Here is a 14,553-nt window from a genome sequence, read left to right on the forward strand (position 1 = left end):
TTCCTTTCCTTTCCTTTTCTTTCCTCTTCTCTTCTCCTTTCCTTTCTTTTCTTTTCTTTTCTTTAAAAACATTCTTGCTCTGTCATCCAGGCTGGAGTGCAGTGGCACAATCTCGGCTCACTGCAACCTCCACCTTCCCGGTTCAAGCAATTCGTGCCTCAGCCTCCCAAGTAGCTGGGATTACAGGCATGCACCACCATGCACAGCTAATTTTTGTATATTTAGTAGAGATGAGGTATCGCCCTTGGCCAGGCTGGTCTCCACCTCCTGGCCTCAAGCAATTTGCCCACCTAAGCCTCCCAAAATGTTGGGATTACAGGCATGAGCCACCGTGCCTGGCTAGAATTTCTAATGAACGAGTAAGACGTTGTAAGCAGTGCTGTTTCACTCATTTCATTTCCCATATTCTCACAAACTCAGCCCAGGAGAGAGTGAAAACTGGAATATCTAAGTAGAAGGGCACTGAGGGACCATCAAGCCCTATTTCTCATTTTATAGATGGGAATCATAAGGCCCAGAGAAGTGAGGATGCTGACTAAATGTCACCCAGCAAGTGAGTGTCAGAAATAAGATTAAGAGGGAGCTGAGCACACAAGTTCTTGCCAGAGGACACCAGGGCATGTTTTGATGTTGGTGTGGATATAATATTTTCTTGTAGAGTTGAAGGTAGAGAGGAAGGGTGAGTCTAAAGGAATGAAGTAATGTCTTTAGTGGAGACAGGCTGAACATCCACAAAGTGAAAGTCAGTAAATTTCTTTTTTTTTTTTTTTGAAACGGAGTCTCACTCTGTCACCCAGGCTGGAGTGCAGTGGCGCAAACTTGGCTCACCAAAGTCAGTAAATTTCTAAATGGTACCCAGGGTCCCCAATTAAGGCTGCATTTTTTCGGAAATTTTATTGAAAATAAGTTAACTATCTTTCTGGTTGTTTCATTCCATTCTGTCTTGCCTAATTTTCAGGCCCATCCAAGCATCTCACTTTCCAAGCAGGTGAAATAAAATTTATGTCTTTGGGACTTGGGATAAATCATGGTTTTGGCCCCTTCTCTCCAATAATTTCTTGGAGAAGGCTGGGTAAGGACCCACCTGGGGTTTTGCCTCTCCTTTCTTCATCCTTTCTCATTGAGGGCATGGTGCCCTACCTCTGCCTCCAGGCCAATTCTCTCCCAGGAACAATCCTGTGCTCAGAACAGGGGACTCCAACGAGAACCAACAAGATCAGCCTCTACCTGGCACCTCCTGCTTTTTCATTAGCCCAAGATCTGTCACATGGACTGATTCTCTGTCACTGGCTTCCTATGTTGTTCCCTCTGCCTCTAACTCTATTACTAAGTTACATGTTTGCTCCCCCAAGTAAGCTCTGAACTCCATTAAACAGGTCTGTGTCTAGAACGCAGTGCTTAAAACATGAATAGGCCCCAAATAAACACTCAGTACATCTTGCTGGAAGAGCAAGGTAGGTGGGGGGGATTGGTAGGTGTGTGAATAGGTAGGTAGCTATGTGGATGGATGGGTGGCTGGTAGAGTGTGATAAGTGGGAAGATGGTTGAGCAGGGAGAGGGATTAGTGAGGAAAGCATGGATGTTTGGGTACATGAATGCATGGATTATGGATGGGTGGATGATTGGGTGAATAAGTGGATTGGATTGAATATAAAGATGGATAGGGTAGTGATGGGATATGTGGGCCTATTGATGGAGGCTGTTTGAATGAAAGGTGGAGGAGTGCATTGGTAGGGGGATGGAGGGAGTTAGGTATAGAAATGATGAATATGTATTTTGATGGGTATGAAAGAGTGTGTGCATGTGTGTGTGTGCAGAGAAAGGGGGAAGAGAGAGGTCAATAATAGGAAGATGAATTAAAGGCTAGATGGGCAAGTGGATCTGTAGAAGAAAGATGAGTAAGAAAAGTAAGTGGATAGACATATGGAGTAGGCAAATAGCTAAGTTGAAAAGTGTGTCAGTGGAAGGAAAGGAGGGATAGGTGAGTGGGGATTGGGTATTTGCATATGTGTTGAGTGAATGGATAGGTGAGTAAAGGGATTGAATGGTTAGTAAATAGGTGGGTGGAAACATGAATGTACAAATGAAAGCATTAACCAAAGTTAAAGATATAAAAGAATTATATAGAGAACAATTTATGCTACTCTAAAGTAATACATGTGAAAATATAGGAAAAATGGATCAATTTTACCAAAATACAAAAGACCAAAATTTGCAGAAGAGGAGGTAGAAAACCTGCAGACTATAAGATGAAATATTTAAAAATTACTAAAATATACCACTAGAAAGAACCTGATCTAGATGCTTTTGGAGCTGAATTTTGGTAGCCTTCAAAAAATGCTGAATTGCTATATTATGTAAAATATTTCAGAGCATAGAAAAAGTAGCTAGGTTTCCCAATTAGTTCCCATACTCATTTTTTGAAAGTAATATGACCCAAATAGAAAAAACAAATTTAAAAAGACCTATTTTTCTTTTGACTATAGATGTGAAAATTCAAACTATACTATTAGCTAAAAAGAACCAATAATATATTGATACAGCAGTCTGCAATTAAGTTTATTAAGAATGCAAGGATGGCTCAAGAAAATTTAGTAATTTATTATGCCAACAAATTAGAAGAGAAAAATCATTATGTGACTGTATGCTTAAAAGGTATTTGATAAAATTCAGTAGTCATTTTCAGTAGTAGCTATAAATGGATAGGAAATAGGCTTAAAAAGGAAATAACTGGCCAGGCACAGTGGCTCCCACCTGTGATCCCAGCACTTTCGGAGGCTGAGGTGGGTGGATCACCTGAGGTCAGGAGTTTGTGACCAGCCTGGCCAACATGGTAAAACCCCATCTCTACTAAAAATACAAAAAATTAGCTGGGCATGATGGTGGGCACCTGTAATCCCAGCTACTTGGGAGGCTGAGGCAGGAGAATCACTTGAACCCGGGAAGCAGAGGTTGCAGTGAGCCAAGATTGCGCCTGGGCAATAAGAGCAAAACTCCGTCTCAAAAGAAAAAAAAAAAAAAGAAAGAAAAGGAAAAAGAAAATAATTTAAGTGCAATAAAACTTATGTATTCCAAATTCAACAACAAATATCTTTTTATAGTGCAGGAGCCATTGACTTTAAAATAAGGAACTAGACAAGGATGGATGCCATTGCCTTTATTTTCATTATTATTTTGGAGGTTCTACACAATACAAGAAGACAAGAAAATAAAGTCATGAAGTTGAAAAAAAGCCAAATATATCATCACTTTCAGATGATGGGATTATATATAAAATCAAAGTAACATCATTCAATATTGTGATACTTAAGATAATTTGGCAAGTTGGATACAAGACAAAACTGACAGCTCTTTATCATGCTACTCATAATTAATGATTTTGATGATAATATTTTCTACTTACTATTCAACGTCTGGGGTCCATACATTTCAGTCCACAATGTGAGCAGCACTTTTCCACTAATGGGCACTCCTCATCCTGCAGGCACTTGGGTTTATCAATCTTGGTACATGGCAAGGGCTTGCGTGGGCAGAAACCTTTTTTGACTTTATGGGGTAAAAGAAAACACTTGACCTTGAAATACTTGGTCATAATTTGAGACAAATTTGGGGAATCTTGGGAATCTCAAACAAGGTTTTATTCTGATTAAGCTTCTTACCTTTCCCCCTACAGTAACAATAGACTGGAGGAGGCAGAGTATCAACTTTCTACGACTAATAACTTGAGGAGCATCAAGAAAAGTCTTACCATCTCTGACTTGTACCATCTGATAGGATTCCTGTCTGCTCCTACAGAATTAATGGATCTGGGTTATATAACCCCAGAGTACCACAGGTGGCAGGAGTATTAGCACACAGAACCTTCTTGTTTTACAAATTGTAGGCATTGAGGAGTATTTAGAGGGAAATGAGTTGCCCAATGCCACATAGAAAGCCAGTAGAAAAGTTGAAGTAGGTTGAAAAGCCTTTGACTCCTGCCACCACACCATACTGAACCTTAGAACCTTAAAGCCACACCTGGACAATCCCTGGGACTACATGGGGAAGTAAACACCTGCCTTAGAGGAGGCAGGAAAGTTGGCTTCTATCCAACATCATTTGCTACTAATGTTTTCCCCAGCCCATCTTATAGGATATGAATATGATGTGCATGCTTTGAAGTTCTGTGCAGACATGAGGGCTTATTAGGAATACACCTCATGGTTATGAATTTTTTATGAATCGGTGAATATTGTCACCTTGCAAGTCATTGAGGAATGAGTCTCAGAAAAAATAAGTTTTCTTGGGGAAGAATAGAGAGCAATGCTATGAATTACTGGCTTTGAAGAACAGCACAATAGTCTTCAGAGGTCAAGAGGTCAATATAACTTGTTGGGCATTAAAAGGGGTTCCCAAAGATCCTCAAAGATGAGCCCAAGGAGCATCTGAGGTTCAAGACACCCCCCACTCCATGGAGACAGCATGGCATCCTTGGCACATGCCCAATAGATTTGGGAGGTATAACCCCAATCCTTACCTGTCCAGGCCCTGGCACAAACAAAGCCACACCTGGATTCACAACATTTGTCTGTCTGGGGACAATCGATGTCACTGTGACATGAAGGTGGACACTCCTTACGTTCAGTGAAAGGGAAGAGTGGGCATTGTCCATCCTTAACTAAAAAAAGAGCAGATGTGAGCTTCTTAAAACCCCACCCCCATCCCACCACCCTTCAAAGAGCCTTTCCTTCTCTTCAAAGCTAGTATCCCTTTCTGCAACTTGGTTCACCCTACCCTATCCATCTCCAGTAGGCTATGGAAGAATGAAATGTCTCATCATATCATGGGATATGGTAGAGAGCATGCTGGGCTTGGTGCCTTAAGCCCCATGGTAAAGTCCCAGTCCTGCTACTTAGTGAGTTTCCTTCTCTGTAAAATGAGGATAATTATGTGAAATCTACACAAATCAGTGTAAGCCATTTTAGGGTATTTGGTTTTACTTAGAATGAAATGGGGATCCATCACACTGTTCTCAGTAGAGAAGTGATATGGCCTGACTCATGTTTTGAAAGGGTCATTGTGACTATTGTGTTTATAATAGATTGTAAGGAGGATAGAAGCAGGGAGACCTTTTAAGAGGCTGTTGGGGTAATCCAAGTAAGAAGATGGCTCCTCAGATCAGGGTGGCAGCTGCGGAGGTGGTAAGGTTTTACCAGATTTAGGATCTACTTTCAAGGTAGAACTAAAATTATTTCCTAACTAACTTAATGGATGTTAATTGATAAAGAGAGGCATCAACTGTGATTGTGAAGTTTTTCAACCAAGATGAGAAGCATGGATAGAACCGGTTTGCGTTAGGGGAGTGATGGTAAGAGGTACTGGTTTATGTTTATGTTGAGCTTATTTTTCTGTTTTTGAGACAGGGTTTCCCACTGTCACTCAACGAAGCCTCAATTTCCCCAGCTCAAGTGATCTTTGAGGAGGTGGGAATACCTCCTCAAGTGATCTTCCCAGCCTCCTGAGTAGCTGGGACCATAAGCACGTGACACCATGCCTGTTTTTTTGTTGTTGTGTTTTTGTTTTTGTTTTTGGTTTTGTTGTTGTTGTTTGTAGAAATTGGGTCTCACTATGCTGCCTAGGCTGGTCTCAAACTCCTGGGCTCAAGTGATCCTCTTGCCTCAGCCTCCCAAAGTGCTGGGATTATAGGTGTGAGCTACTGTGCCTGGCCCGAGGTTCTGTTTAAGCAAGTTCAACATGAGATGTTTGTGAGGTCCAGGTGGAGATGTAGAGCAGATAGTGGAGTTTAGGAGTCAGATCAGGGCTGGAGACACAACTTTGTGGGTCATTAGGACATAGGTGGTATTTAAATCAATTCTTTGGGGTTTTGTGCTTGTATGCTCTTGTACTCATCTGACTGCAAATTCTACAAGGGCTTCCCCAGGTCAGGCTCAGGCTATGATGTGTTGAACTCTCAGAGGTATTATCAGGTTGCCTCTGAGTCTTAACCTAAATTTCCCACAAACCAGCCCAAGCCATTTCCCTGGCCTCCTCTTCCTTGTCTTCCTGGGAGAGGAAACAAGGCTCTTGTCCACAGCACCATGATTCCTTAGAGCTTCCCATGAAGGGAAGCTCGTGGTCCTAGTTTCAAGTCAGGTCCCAGGATTGCCTTGGCCGTTCAGGCCCATGGGTCCATGGAATTAAAATTCCACCTCTACTCCTGACCAACTGTGGGTCCTCAGGCAACTAACTTCACCTCTCTGACTCTGTTCTCCCATCTGTAAAGTGGTAGTGATGGTACATTTTTCAGCTTGCCTCACAGAATCTGAGGTCGAAATTGCAACGCTGCCTCATAAATCACACAGTTGTGAAGGTCACTGGTCACCATCTCAATTGTTACCATTTAGTGAACCCACACCACGGGACCACCACTATATCAAGTCTTTGTGTTTTAAATCACATATAATCCTGCCAACAACTCAATGAGCTGTTTGCTGTGACTCCAGAATTACAGAAGAGGGAACTGAAATTCAAAGAAATGAAGAAAGCAGCAAGTGGGAAAAGTCAGATTTAAATTCAGGTCATTTGACTCCTAAGTTTGGTAGGACACTGTTTCCCAACATTGCTGGTGATGATCATTATACTAAGGAATGAATCCACATCCTTCACCTTCACGCCACCCTACTCTCCACCTCCAATGTGGACACTTACTCCATGGGATTCCAGAGCTGGCCTGTCTACACTTCATTCTTACGCAAATCCTCAGTATGATGCTCAACAAGTTACTATTATGAGGAAACACGTTCTTCCAAGGGGGCACACCTGGCTTTCAGGTCACATTGGCCAAGATCTATTAACATTTTCTATACACTATCTCATTTTTTGGCAGAGCCACTCCATTAGGTAAATACTATTATTAACCTCATTCTATAGACAAGGAAACTGAAGCTTATAAAGGCAGGCAACTGGCCTAAGACCTCCCAGCCAGTGAATGACAGAGCTAAGTCTTGAACCAAGGAACTTTAACCTCAAATCCTGAGCCTATAACCTCATTGGTATACTATTTCTAGTTAAACTAGACCCTCAGATTTCCAGGATAGAGGTCTCACCAATTAACATGCAGGCCGTTCTGCAGGCATTCTCACTTAAGAAGTTGTTGGCATTCCCTTCGCAGCCCCTGTATTTGAAGGGTGTGCAGCGGTAATTTTTAAAGTCAAAATGCCAGCGCTGTGCCTCATGATTACAGTTTCCATGTCTCACAGGTAGCATGCAGGGTTCTGAGGTCAGGAAGCAAGGAAAGGATATGAAGAGTAGAGATAAAAGAACAGGGTCAGTTCCCTAGCATTTCTCATAACTCCTGGTGTTATCACCCAAGTCATAAAAGGAGCCATGGCAGGGGGAAAAAAAAGGCATAGGTTCTGGTCCCAGTTCTGCTACTAATAGTCTATGTTGTATGGCACCTCTGAGCATCACTCCTTCCTTGCAAAGAATATTACAAGGTGCATATAAGAATCTTGTACTTTGGAGCTGATCTTTCTTCTCCACTGTCCTGAGCTTTGGTAGGGCAAGACTTGTTCAGCAACTATTAGGTTGATGCAAAAGTAATTGTGGTTTTTGCATTGTTAAAATTTGCCATTTGATATTAGAATACATTCTTAAATAAATGTGGTTATATCATATATCATTTTAATGCACATTTCTTGCTTCCTGTACTTTTGCTAATGACTTATTATTTGCTGTTTATTTTATATTTATTTTAGACTATATAAATTATGTTAGGCAAAAAGCAAATTCAAGTGATTTTCTCATTTGAGTTGAAAATGGGTCGTAAAGCAGCAGAGACAACTTGCAACATCAACAACACATTTAGCCCGGGAACTGCTAAGAAATATACAGTGCAGTGGTGGTTCAAGAAGTTTTGCAAAGGAGACAAGGGCTTTGAAGATGAGGAGCATTGTGGCTGGCCATTGGAAGTTGACAATGACCAACTGAGAGCAATCATCAAAGCTGATCCTCTTATAACTATATAAGAAGTTGCCGAAGAGCTCAACGTCAACCATTCTATGGTCATCCAGCATTTGAAGCAAATTGGAAAGGTGAAAAGGCTCGATAGGTGGGTGCCTCATGAACTGAGCAAAAATAAAAAAAATATATTGTTTTGAAGGGTCATCTCTTATTCTATGCAACAACAACAAACTATTTCTCAATCATATTGTGACGTGCAATGAAAAGTGGATTTTACACAACAACCAATGATGACCAGCTCAGTGGCTGGACCAAGAAGAAGCTCAAAAACACTTCCCAAAGCCAAACTTGCACCAAAAAAAGGTCATGGTCACTGTTTGGTGGTCTGCTGCTGGTCTGATCCACTGTAACTTTCTGAATCCTGGCAAAACCATTACATCTGAGAAGTATGCTCAGCAAATCGATGAGATGCACTGAAAACTGCAGTGCCTGCAGCCAGCATTGGTCAACAGAAAGGGCCAATTGATCAACAGAAAGGGCCAATTCTTCTCCGCCACAACGCCCAACCACACGTCACACAACCAACACAAAAGTTGAATGAATTGGGCTACAAAGTTTTGCTTCATCCACCATGTTCACCTGACCTCTCGCCAACCAACTACCACTTCTTCAAGCATCTCAACAACTTTTTGCAGGGAAAACACATCCACAAACAACAGGATGCAGAAAATGCTTTCCAAGAGTTCATCAAATCCTGAAGCATGGATTTGTATGCTACAGCAATAAACAAACTTATTTCTCTTTGGCAAAAATGTATTGATTGTAATGGTTCCTATTTTGATTAATAAAGATGTGTTTTGCTTTATTTTCTTTTGTTTTGTTTTGTTTTTTGAGAAGGAGTCTCGCTGTGTCACCCAGGCTGCAGTGCAATGGTGCGATCTCAGCTCACTGCAACCTCTGCCTCCCGAGTTCAAGCAATTCTCCTGCCTCAGCCTCCTGAGTAGCCGGGATTACAGGCACCCGCCAACATGCCCAGCTAATTTTTGTATTTTTAGTAGAGACAAGGTTTCACCGTGTTGGTTAGGCTGGTGTCGAACTCCTGACATCAGGTGATCTGCCCGCCTTGGCCTCCCAAAGTGCTGGGATTACAGGTGTGAGCCACCGTGCCCAGCCAATAAAGATGTGTTTGAGCCTAGTTATAATGATTTAAAATTCATGGTCCAAAACCGCAATTACTTTTGCATCCAAAGTGCCTAACAAAGTGCCTAGTACCTAGAAGGAATGAAATACCAGGAAGAAACAGCCCCTGATGTCTGAAAACTGATCTGACACTCCCAGCTAAGCCACATGGATTCTCTGTTGGACATTTAAAAAATCTCCTAGAACATCTGTATCAACCAACGTCACTCTGAGATCATGATGAAGTGAGACAAAAACAAGATCACCGTGAAACCTGCAAAATACCAAACACCCGCCCCCCTCTAAGCTAACGTGAGTGACTTATGCTTCTCTACCAATCAATCACAGCTTTATCCTCAGTCTATTCTGTATTCTGTATTGTTAAGATTCCCCAGGATAGCCAGTCATAGAATTGCCCCCGCTTTCTGACAGCACCCAATCTAGAGAAAACTCTCACTTCTTTAGACCCTCCCCCGAATTACCCAATCAAAGCCCAAATCCTATAATAGATTCTTTCTACCAGCTTCTTACTGAAATGCCTCATACTTGTCTAGGGTGAATCTTTTCCCTCACTTCCATAAGTAATAAACCCAATTTGTTCAACTACAGGTGTATTCTGGTGGTCTTTGTTCAAAAGGCATTAACAACAGATATTTGTTGAATGAATAAATGTATGAGTGAGTGAATAAATGAATCTTTTTAAAAAACACACAGTTCCCCGCACATATTAGATAGATGCCCAATACATTGAGTTACCAGAAAACCTCCTTGAAGATCAAAGAGTCTGAAAAACAATGCCAGCATTTAAGCTGACTGAGGTTTCATTTTGTCACAGTGCCATAACAGTCTCTTTAACAGAGTGCGCATGCAACAAGTATTAGTTATTTGTGAATGATTGAATGTTGGACCCAAGAAGACCAGCATCAATATTATGGTGATTGATGGTCACCATGCCTAGACTTATGACTTGTACTTGAGGGTTAGGCATTGAATAACAGAATGAGAAGAGCACAGGCCCTGGGTCCTTGTCCTGCCATCCAAGGGAATCCCTCAGCCAGTTTTGGACAGAGCAAGAAGTGGGGAACCTCTGTCCTCAGCCTGGACATCGCTACCTTGAAAGGGATCCATGCACTTCTTCTGACAGGCAAAAAAGCAGCACTTCTGATATTCCTTGCAGTCAAAATCTGTGTTGCATGATTCCGGAAGTTCAGTGGTACAGGTGAGCCTCTCTTTGGGACATAACCCTGGTTTGTCTGCAAGAAAGAAATGTCCAAACTCACATTCTTTCGGAATTTCAGCTCTTTTTCTCCTATGGCAAAGGTGTGTAGTGAAATTCTCTCAGCCCTATCCTCTACCTTCAATTCTTAGTTCTTGCTCTGCTTATATTCAGGGGCTAGTTCTGTTTCTCAGCACTCAGATTCATTCAAATGGATCTGAATCAGGAATTTGTGTCCAAGAAGAACTGAAGGAGAAGCATGTTGGATACCAGGGAAAGGGGTTAGAAAGGGACCAAGGCCCTTTCCCTAAATTCAAAAGATTTTCTCTCTTCTTGAAACCTAATATTTTAATGCTTGATTCCTTTGTCTCCAGTTGATAAAAGAAATTAGTAAAGACTGGTGGGAACATCATGGAAGTAGAGGTCAGGAAGGCTGATTTGACCCTTGACTCCTGGTAAACTCAAGACCAATCTGAACTCATTGTATGATTTTTAATTTACCTCTAAGGAGTAAGAAACAGCGGAGTGGAAGAAGCATTGTAGTCAGGCAGATCTGGCTCGGGAGCCTGTCTCCAACACTAACCAACTAAATAATCTTGGGAAAGTATTTCCCTTCATCTGAGTTATATTTTCCATCTTTAAAATGAGAATGACAATTCCTGCCTTACAGGTTGATTATAAGAGTTAAATGGGGTGATGTCTATAATGCCTGGGGTAAGACCTTGGCAGATGTGGCGTTGCTTTCTACCTTTTATTTTATTTTTTTTTACTAAAAACTAGAAGAGGCAAGGGGAAAAAAAACTACAGCACCCAGTGTTTCCAGTCAGTCTCCCATCCAAGTACTAACCAGGTCTGATCCTGCTTACCTTTTGAGATCAGACAAGATCAGGCATTTTCAGGGTGGTATGGCCATGCTTCCTTCCTTTTTGAGGCTAGACATGGCTTCCTGATTTCAGTACTTGTGGTAGGTAGAATCTAAAGTTGCACCCTCAAGATTCCCATCCTCTGATTATTGAATCAAACACTAATCTAGGCAATGCTGTGAAGGGATTTTGCAGAAAAGTTAAAGACCCAAGTTAGTTGACTTTAAGATTAGAGATTATCTCTAATTTTAAGGTCTAATCTCTGGCCCAGACCTAGTCAATTAGGTCCTTGAAAAGCATAGTTTTCTTCTGGTTGGTAGAGAAGAATTGATTAGAGAGATTCAAATGATGAGAAGGATCCAACATGCTATTCGTAGCTTTGAAGATGGTTGAGGCCAAGTGCCAAGGCATAAGGGTGGCATCTAGAAGTGACAGCCAGTAAAGGAGCCTCAGTCCTACAACTCCAAGGAAATGACTCTGCTACAACCAGGGAGCTTGGGAGAGGACACTGCATCCCAAATGAGAACTACAGCCCTGGCTGACATTTCAATCTTGGCCTGGTAAGACCCGGAGCAAAGAACCCAGATGCACAATGCCAGACTTCTGACCCACAGATAATTTGTTACGTAGCAAAGGATAGCTCATACAGCGCTTAATGTGTCTCCATGATTCTAAACTGAGCATCCCTCCAGTGGAATCTGGCCAGAGAGGCATGATCCTTTCAGATACTACTGAGTCTTGGAACTGTAGAACTTTGGAATGGAAAGAACTCTATTTATCATTGGTACCAAACTTCTGATTTCATAGATCAAAAGAAATGAGGTCAGATAGAATAATACAATGCATTAGGGGCAATTCTGGGACTTACTATCCAGGACTCACTTCAGGAGCCCCACACCTTCCCTGAGGACTGGCCACTGAGACTTTGAGTACTTTCCAACAATACTTCTTGTCATTAATGACCCCCTCCAGGAATGGACTGAAGCTAAGAAGAGTATGTGGTTCCTAATTTGGAGTGTACATCAAAATCATCTACGCATCTTTCAGAAAATATAGACTCTAGGCTGAATCAGAATCTCTAGAAAGTGCATCCTTGGGACTCCACTTTTTAAAAAGAACCCCAGGTGGTCCTAAAGCAGGCAGTGGGCACCAGGAGGTAGGGTGTTACTTGGGAACCATTGTTCTAGGTTTAGGCAGAGACGGAGTTCGGCAAATCAAACTGGGTTTGAGTCGTTGTAGCTCCTTTCCCCATTGTCAGCTTGAACTCTCACTTATTAATAAAAACCCTCCTCCGTTTCTTGTCGGCTCTTCTTAACCACTTACTTGTGTGTATAAGCACACCTCATGGGTTTCTCTGCATCTACTGGGGATGCTTCCCAGAGATCTGGTCTCAGCTGTCTTCTGACATTACTTGACACATACTCACTGGGTAATCCCACTTGTTCCCATGATCCCAACTATGATTCCCATCTCTTCCTCCAGACTCATCCTCTATTCCAAACTAAAGACTTTTATTTCTACCTGCCTGGGAAAAACACCATCTGGGCATCTCAGAAGCACCTCTGTTCCAACATATTTAAAACAGAACTATTATCTTCTTATGCCCAAGCACTACCTTACTTTCTATTCCGCATCTTGACATTTGGCATCAACAGGTCCAGTCTGTTATTAGAATCCAGAGATTCACTCCTTCCTCTCCGCCACCCCAGTATCCCATCAGTCATGGACTTGGGTCAATTCTGTCTCCTAAACCTCTCTCCAAACCCTGTCTCCTGCCTCTCTTTACTACCACTCCCTCAGATCAGCACCTGATCTCACCCCTTGTCTCTTCTCAACTACTGCAGCAGCCTCCTCACTGGTCCTCTCCCCTCAGGCTCATGCCTAGTGACTCATTAATTAAAAAACAATTAAACTTGCATGTGTATGTGTGTGTGTGTGTGTGTGTGTGTGTGTGTGTACAGTGGGAATGAATGTGATCACCCAAGAATTATGTGTTGAGAGATATCATAAGACAGATGAGACCAGATCTCTGGGGATCATCCCTAGTAGATGCAAACTATATATATTGTCTCCTTCCATATATAAAAATATGGAAAAGTTAGGGAAATAATTTGTGGGGAGCAAGTAAGGAAAGTATGTGGAGGGCCAGGGTCGTGAGCAGGGGTAGCTTTCTGTGGCCCCAAATCCACAGCAGAGGGGGCCTCATCTGACACTGGCACTGGCCTCATGTCTAACCCTCATCCCCAAGGATGCTGTCTAAGGAAGAATGGCTGCAGCTTTTTTGAACTCACGTTTGATCTTCTTGGTCAGCATTGCAGAAGTCCACTCCAAAGCAAGGCAGAGAAGCAGCAGGAAAGCTACATTCCTCCAGGAGAAGGTGGGACTATGGAGAGGAAGGTGCCTGTATGGATGAGAAGAGAGGTGGGAGTTAAGCACAATCCAGAGAGAGACACAAAGTGTGTGCAGGGGAACCTTAGAGATGATCCACCAGGTCCCTTCAGTTCACAGGTAAGAAGACTGACACCAGCATGGGGAAGGGGTCTGTCTGAGGTCAGATGGTGAGTTAGGGTGTGTCTAAGACATTCCGTTTCAGGACCCTGACCAATCCCCATACCCTGCCATGGTGCTGTACCTTGTGCTACACAGACACTTGCCTATTGTCTTGTTCCTGGGTAAGAGGCCACACTTGCATGATCACAAGGATTTATTTGGAACAGTTGCAGAGCTGGTTTGCCCACAGTCACTCCAGGGGCAACCCCAGACACTAGTGAGCATCTTTTCTTTGCTCCACTGATGACAGAAATGGATGGTATGAGATTTCCCAGAGGGCCTGGGTACACTCTACTGGATCTTGGTGCACCAGAAGCAAGAACAATCTCAGATGACCTTGGGTTAACAGAGAAATTCCTTTTATTCCTTCTGTTACTATCTAAGCCTAGGATCTTATGATACTCCCAGACAACCAGATGAACAGATGAGCTTCCCCCACCTACTCAAGCCCCCATTTCCCATATGTGTCTTCATGATCCTTATGTTTTTTTTATTTTAAGGTGTGAAAAACTAATAATCCTTTACTGTATTAACTCTTAGAGTGCATGCATTTCAGAAATGCAAGAGGTGGGTAGAGGGAGAAAGAGGAAGCAAGAGACAGAGAAAACATCTTTATGCCAAAATATACATCTGTATTGGTGGAACTTCCGATACTGAGAAAGCTATGAAGCTATCTTGGAATAGAGTATCTTCCAGAGTTCCTGAAGCCATACCATGTGGCTGCCTAAAAGTAAAGACTTGTGACAATTTATCTCCCCAACCTTTTTTGTTGGGGGAGTTCTAATCATGTATCCTCTTCAAATT

The 14,553-nt window shown here is 42.3% G+C and overlaps 1 protein-coding gene across 1 annotated transcript in view; it reads right to left on the reverse strand.

Moving 5' to 3' along the window:
• Positions 1-3,142: 3,142 nt before the first annotated feature.
• The window catches only part of WFDC8 (WAP four-disulfide core domain 8), a 32,397-nt gene continuing 20,986 nt past the window's right edge, over positions 3,143-14,553 (reverse strand). Inside the window, exons 2-6 of the mRNA XM_003316967.4 lie at positions 13,491-13,600; positions 10,233-10,373; positions 7,086-7,253; positions 4,517-4,657; positions 3,143-3,546 (exon numbers count right to left, since the gene is read on the reverse strand). Of these exons, the coding sequence (XP_003317015.1) occupies positions 3,407-3,546; positions 4,517-4,657; positions 7,086-7,253; positions 10,233-10,373; positions 13,491-13,600 (700 nt within the window). The 3' untranslated portion in view covers positions 3,143-3,406. The remainder of the gene's footprint in view (positions 3,547-4,516; positions 4,658-7,085; positions 7,254-10,232; positions 10,374-13,490; positions 13,601-14,553) is intronic.

The sequence above is a fragment of the Pan troglodytes genome, chromosome 21 (assembly GCF_028858775.2).
Source record: "Pan troglodytes isolate AG18354 chromosome 21, NHGRI_mPanTro3-v2.0_pri, whole genome shotgun sequence".
NCBI lineage: Eukaryota > Metazoa > Chordata > Mammalia > Primates > Hominidae > Pan > Pan troglodytes.